The sequence below is a fragment of the Dama dama genome, chromosome 18, assembly GCF_033118175.1.
Source record: "Dama dama isolate Ldn47 chromosome 18, ASM3311817v1, whole genome shotgun sequence".
NCBI classification, from domain to species: Eukaryota; Metazoa; Chordata; class Mammalia; order Artiodactyla; family Cervidae; genus Dama; species Dama dama.
In genome coordinates, this window is record NC_083698.1 from 27473261 (window position 1) to 27480514 (window position 7254).

Here is a 7254-nt window from a genome sequence, read left to right on the forward strand (position 1 = left end):
CTTTCAATATTTAGGCCCTTAATTAATGATAATATTTCTTCCTTATCAAGGACAAGTTGATTCTGCAAAGCGTTTGCACAAGAGCAGTAACCTACCGACGTGAAAAACCTGAAGAAATAAAAATGGACATTAGCAAATTAAATGCTCATGAAACTTTCAGGTGCAACTTCTAAAATGATAAAAAAAAAAAAAAAGTACCTTATGGGAAACTGGATTTTAAATAATTGCTCCTAAAATTTACTATTTTAGAAGTCACAAGAGGGGACAAATTTGCTAGATCATGCCAGTTGCTGGTTGTCTGCTCGAATGAAGACTGACAAGCATCCTCATCATCATGTGACTCACACTGCTGCTGAATTTTTCAGAGAAAAATGTGTCTTACTACTGTTTGATACTAGTGTCATTGTAGCACTTTACTGTAATATATAACTTATTTAGATCAGCATAGAATGTAGATTATCTGAAGAGCACTGACTACACTTTACAGGTACCCACCATTTGTACACTTCCCAGAGAGGCAATGCTGTGAGATAGTTTTGGCATTGTGTCACTACAAGGATACAGTAATCCCTGCACCAAACATGCAGACAAACGAATAATGCAGTTATACTAATGTTGCCAAACACTTCAACAACTGGCAGCAGTGAACAGACAAGACCAGATAGATGAATAAATGAATAGTGTTTCATTCATTCAAGAGATACACAGACAAAACCTTAATCTTGAGGGATATTGCTTTTGAAATAGTAGTTTTATGCATGTGTGTTTGTTTTCTTTGACAAGATGGATACTAATTCTAACATTCTTTCCTCTTTGCCTTTATATTTTGGTTTTCTTTCTTACAGGATAAGTTTATATATGTCACAGATGACTGGATTAATAAGTGCTAAGTTACTACTGCCATAAAAAACTAATAATAATACAATGTCACTTTATTAGAATATTTTTCAAAGTTCAATGTTTAATAAGGGACACTTCAAGTAACATCAAAATCTGAACAGCTTCATTGTTTGCTGATGTAGAGTTTTAGATCTTCTTACCTGGTAAACTGGATGGATTATTTCACCACTTCATTTGTCTAATCATCAGGTTGAAACTCACAAAATATTTAGAAACTCTGCCTCAAACAAAGTGCCACACTTTTGAATGCGTTTTCTCCAATATTTATTCAAAGCAGATAGTAGTATTTTTCAAATTAAAACTAAATTAAGCTATATTACTTTTGCCCTTTGAAGCAGTCTAAGGACATTCTTTCCCTGAATCACCTCAGTCCAACTCACCAGAATTCTAAAAATACACAATTAGAGAAGAATAGAAAATATCTTTAGAAATAAGCTAATTCACCCTTGTGGTTATTCAGGGGAACTGAGGCTCAGAAAGTTCAAATGATTTTTCAAAAACCCCTCAGTGACCAAGTGGCAGCACTCAAAGAGAACTATCTTATTGTCAGGCCAGGGCTCACTGAACAATGTAGTACTACCTCTTGAATCTTTAAAATATTAGTCAATTGGCAAGTGTTTTTAAATGTGATTTACTGAAGTCTTAAGTGAATAAGCGTGAGACAATTCTCAAACAAGGCAGAAAAAAGTAATTCAAACCGAATTGTCCATGGTTGGCGTCCAGTCTTTCTGCTAATCAGCTTCTAAGAGACTGCCAAATGGCCTAACTAGAGGGAAGTCCATTCACACAGGTTGTGGTGAACAGCATTTCCCCTGGGCTCATGCAGTGCTCAGTCCAAGAGCTTGATACAGAGGTGATGAACTTTTATCTTCCCTAACAGGAACTTCATCACAACTACCATATCCTTACAGATTTATTCACTCTGATTTTATTGGCTAGAAGTCAAAGAGTCCTGTGTATAGCACAGAGCTTTGCCTATGACAACAAAGGAAGTTATTTTAAATTCCTTTTAAATGTCCTCTTACAATCAGCTTCCCCGATTTTCTGTCTTCCAGCACTTGAGTTAAACAAAGTGCCAAATATCTACATTCCAATGAAGACTATATCCCATCCATCCTAAGGAAGATTAAAAAATGTATAACAAGTTGTTCTAGAGCCAAAAAACACAGTACTCCCATCAGCTGTCCCCTGAAGCCAGGCAATTATGATGCTAAGTTGAGCAGTATTTCCTTCCCCAAATGAGTGATCAGCGGCATTGACATACTTCAGTATTGTGACTCACTTATGTAAAATACCTTTGATCACCAAGGATAACATAAAAATTGTTTTAGCAGCTTGCCTGTCACACATTGCATCCTTTTAAAAAAGGAAATAAATGAATACCTGTCAGCCCCCAAAAGGAAAAGTGGAAAATATCCATTCATTGAAATACTGAAAACTCTGACACATTTAAAATTTTTAAAACATTACAAGGTTCACTAACTAATGTCTATGTGGGCTGAATTATCCAAAAGAGGATAATAAAATGAAATCCTTAAAATAAAGGGATGGATATTTGGACACTCTCATTAGTTTGCACTAATTTATTATGAAACAAGGCTCTTCTCATAGGAAGGGACAAGCTTCCTGATAGGCAGTTCGATGCTAGATGGTGATTGCAGTTATGCTTGTGATGTCTTGTGCTTTCCTTTTTTATTTAAAGATCTAATCCTTAAAGATTTTAGAGTTTATATTTACTTGAATAATTGATATTTTCCTTGTGAGAAGATAATATTAGAATTAATGAAAAGTTAAGGGAAAACAGGGTATTCTTAAATAATTTATGTAAACGAAGCCTATTTCAACTAATATGACCACAGGAGCCTTTTGAGATTCACTGATATTAAACACAAGTAATGAAACTTTAAATGGTTAACAAAGTTAAGAACTTGAACAACTCTTTTGGTACGACAGCATTTCTGTGCCCTAAAGTATGTCATGATTTAGAAATAGGCCTTATATACACTACAATATAACTGTATGAATTTTACTTCTCTGGGGATATCTTTATACTGCAATATGTGTGGATTTATAAGCATCTTTTTTTTTAATTTATTAATATTTATGTACAGACATTCTCTGAAAGACTCAAAAATTTACTAAAACTCTGATTATGTCCTAAACATTCAATTTAGTTTGGTTTAAACAAATACAAAAATCTAAGATTACATAGAATAGATTTCTCTGGAGGCAAGTTTTTCAAAACTCAAAATTAAAATTAGTGGATGCATCAGATACAATAGTCCACTAAAGAATAAATTTCAAACATTTTTAATATACACTTAATCGCTATTGAATATATTCTTATGCATGACAATGGACATCCATACAAGGTTGAAATATAATTATGATGGATTATGAAAATTCTTCTCCATAGAATTATATTCCTTATGATACCTTTATAATAAGTTAAACTCAATGGCTTTTCCTTCCTTTTCTTACTCCTATTTGTTTTCTACTTACTTTTCCTAAGAGATTGCCCCAAAACTTCAGGCTCAATTAGCCTAATTGTGAAAAATAACTGACTATAATAATATAATGAAGTTCTTCATTTCCAAACATCTCTTAATGATTTTAAAAGTCATTTGAATCTATGTACCTAAACAAAGACCCATTAAAAACTGAGAATTTTAAATTTTTACAACTGTTCAAGCTTATTTCAATTTTAAGGGATTTGAGATCCATATATTTTAATAAAAGTATCTAATGAAATACAGGTACTTGGGAGTTCAATCTTGTGCATATATATTGTTTTATTTACTCTTAACATTTAATTTACAACTATCCTTATTTATATTGACCTTAAGAACTCCACTTAGTGCAATGCCATCTGAGACATATTTTCAAATAAATATGAAACTAGCATTCTTTCAGATCATTCCCCTTTTCTCTTATAATTCTTCAATGGCCAATTTATTATGGGTTATACATGTTCATATTTCATTAAGTCTAAGATATCTACTTTTCAATTTAACATCTCTGAAATATATCTTGCGATTATTGGCCTCTAAGATGCAGTTTTATAATTTTACTTAAATAAATATTACACTAATTCATCTTTAACTAAATGTTCACGGGTATAGAGACATTCATTTTTATATAAATATTTAAGAACGCACGTACGATAACACGTGAAGTCAGTTTTCAGTACATCTGAATCACATTACCACTTGCTATGGAGCCTAACCATCTGATTATGAGTTTAGATTCTGCAGACCTTTAAGTGATAAAAGCTCTTTCAGCCTTCTGTTTATACTTTATGCTAGTTGCTACTGTTTCAGCAAACCCTAACCTAACTGACAAGAATGAGTGAGTTTCTCCTAGGTTTGTTAACAAATGTTTATTCTTTCTATTACTCTCTAAAGAATACTTTCATGTGATCATCTCACTCTTAAACAGAATTAACTGGAAAAATATTACATAACATCATCACATTTAGATTTTTGCAATTTTAAGATTTTGAAGCATTTTATGTGTCTTATGTTAATGACAGGAGGAAAGTATCATACAACCTATCAGTGTTGTAAGGAAATTTTCCCTTAAAGTCCTCCTACATTTTTATTTTTCTATATCATTTCTGTTCTATATCATCTCTGTTGTGTTCTTTTGTTTGATTTTTTCCTTTGGCTTTAATAAACTCACCTTAAGCCCATGTAATGACTCATAAAACTGCATATTTAAATTATTTGACTTACATGAAATGATTGTTCAGCTATCTGGACAGCTGTCAATGAAATACCTGAGAGTAATAACACTACTCCTTTATCTACCTGGATTACTTTCCCACAAAAATTTATGTTCATAAACTAACTCTATTAATCAGGTTTCTAAGCTCCATTACCTATTTCAGTTAAAATCATCTATCCAAAAATAAAAAAAAAAAAACCACTGCAATCATCAAGGATGGAGATGTATGATTTGTATAAAAAGTCTTTACTAACTTTACACTGTACCACAGATAAATGTGATTTTGATAACAGTTCAATACAATGACAAATATGGCACATAGATTTTCTTTAAAATACTGAATATAAAAATATTTTAATTCTTTTTTTATTTTAATTCTAAATTATAATAAAATATAAATTTGCACATATTAATATAGAAATTCATTTTGTATATATTTAACATAAGTTTAAAACTATTTTACATTTACCAGTTACTTCATTAAAGTTTTTTAAATCTGCAAAAAATTAGTAATGTTTTAAAATTATCAGTAATATAACCTATGTGTTTCATTTAACAACTCCTGCCTCTGTAGAAAACATTTTAATATAGAGTGTATTTTTAAATTAAAGTATTTGAAATCAAAATAGTTCTAAGAAAGAAACAAATTCTCATTAAACAAGTTTCTTACTATTTCTGACTTTGAATTTTACAGAAATTTAAATTGCCTTAAATGACATAGAAAATTGGTAATACAATAATTTCACTTAGATACTATGAGCCTGTTCATATAATTCTGATTGACTACTAACTTTGGTTTATGTATTTATTAAAAAGCTGATACTGTAGTTTGTTGTGAGATGTTTATTTTTTTAACAGAGCTTATAACAGTTATGACAAGGCATTTAATTAATGCATCATTTTGTTTAAAAGTAGGTGTTAACCAATATGAAATTCTATGTTTCAAAATAAAAATGTGAAGATCTAAGAATGCACAGGATGTTTCTTTATTTATCATTGTGTGCTACATGACCCTGAGCGCTGCCAGGAAATAGCACATTGTCACACAAGGAAATGTAGTAACATTCATACATTCTCATCAGTAGAGGACATTAAATTCCAAAAAGCTCCTAATCACTGGAAAACTGTAGAGTCAATGATAAAGATGTAAGGTCATTCTCATTGACCTATTTTCCTTCCATAGCTACCCAGTGGTGAAAGCAGAAGAAATATCCTAATTACAAAGAACTGAAAAATTAGCTAAAAGACAAATTGGGCTTTTATTTTTTTTTAGCAACCAAAGGCTTCTACCATCACCTTGATACAAACATAACATGTTCATAATCTTCAACTGCACATTCTCCAGAGCCATATTTAAACAAGTGAAATTTATGGGATACCCTTGTGTTGTGATTTTTCTTTGTTTAATCTAGTGGAGAAGGCTCTATTTATAATAGCCAGGACGTGGAAACAGCCTATGTGTCCATCAGCAGAGGAATGAATAAAGAGATGCGGTGCATATACAGTGGGACATTTGAGTTGGGGGGTGTGTGTGCTTAGTCGCTCAGTCATGTCCAACTCTTTGGAGCCCCATGGATAGTCTCCTCTGTCTATGAGATTTCCCAGGCAAGAATACTGGAACAGGTTGCCATTTCAGTCTCTAGGAGGTCTTCCTGACCTAGAGATCAAACCCACATCTCTTGCATCTCCCTCACTGGCAAGTGGATTCTTTAGCACTGCACCACCTAGGAAGCCCCAGAATGGAATATTGCTCAGCCATATAAAGGAAAGAAATGGGTCATTTATAGACACGTAGATGGACCTAGAGACTATTATACACAGTGAAGTAAGTCAGAAAGAGGAAAAAAAAAACATATACTAACACATATATGTAGAATCTGAAAAAGAATGCTATCAATGATCCTACTTACAAAGCAGAAATAGAGTCACACAGGTATAGAAGAAACCTATGGATACCAACTGGGGTAATAGGAATGGGATGAATTGGGGGGCTGAGACCGACATGTATACATTATTGATACTATTTATAAAATAGATGGGCTTTCCTGGGGGCTCAGATGGTCTCAGATGGTGAAGAATCCACCTGCAATGTGGCAGAACTGGGTTTGATCCCTGGGTTGGGAAGATCCTCTAGAGGAGGGCATGGCAAGCCACTCCAGTATTCTTGCCTGGAGAATCCCCACGGACAGAGGAGCCTGGCAGGCTACATGTGACCATGGGGTCACAAAGAGCTGGACACGACTGAGCGACTAAGCACACACATAAAATAGACAGCCAGTGAGATGATACTGTATAACCCAAGGAACTCTACTCAATGCTCTGTGGTGACCTAGTGAAAGCGAAAGTGTTAAGTCACTCATTCGTGTCCAGATCTTTGCAACCCTATGGACTGTAGCTCTCCAGGCTCCTCTATCCATGGAAATCTCCAGACAAGAATACTACAGTGGGTACCATTCCCTTCTCTAGGGTTTCTTACTGACCCAGGGATGGAACCAAGATCTCCCACATTGCAGGCAGATTTTTTAAAGTCTAAGTACCAGGGAAGTCCTAAATCAGAAAGAAATCCAAAAAAGAAGGGGTGCATTTGAACTGTGCTCCTGGAGAAGACTCCTGACAGTCTGCTGGACT

At 33.6% G+C, this 7254-nt stretch overlaps 1 protein-coding gene across 2 annotated transcripts in view; it reads left to right on the forward strand.

Moving 5' to 3' along the window:
* The window catches only part of ITGB8 (integrin subunit beta 8), a 95170-nt gene extending 89582 nt beyond the window's left edge, over nt 1-5588 (forward strand). For both annotated transcript variants that reach the window (XM_061165039.1, XM_061165041.1), the window contains one exon: nt 51-5588. In XM_061165039.1, coding sequence (XP_061021022.1) covers nt 51-173 — 123 coding nt within the window. In that variant the 3' untranslated portion in view covers nt 174-5588. The remainder of the gene's footprint in view (nt 1-50) is intronic.
* The last annotated feature ends 1666 nt before the right edge of the window (nt 5589-7254 follow it).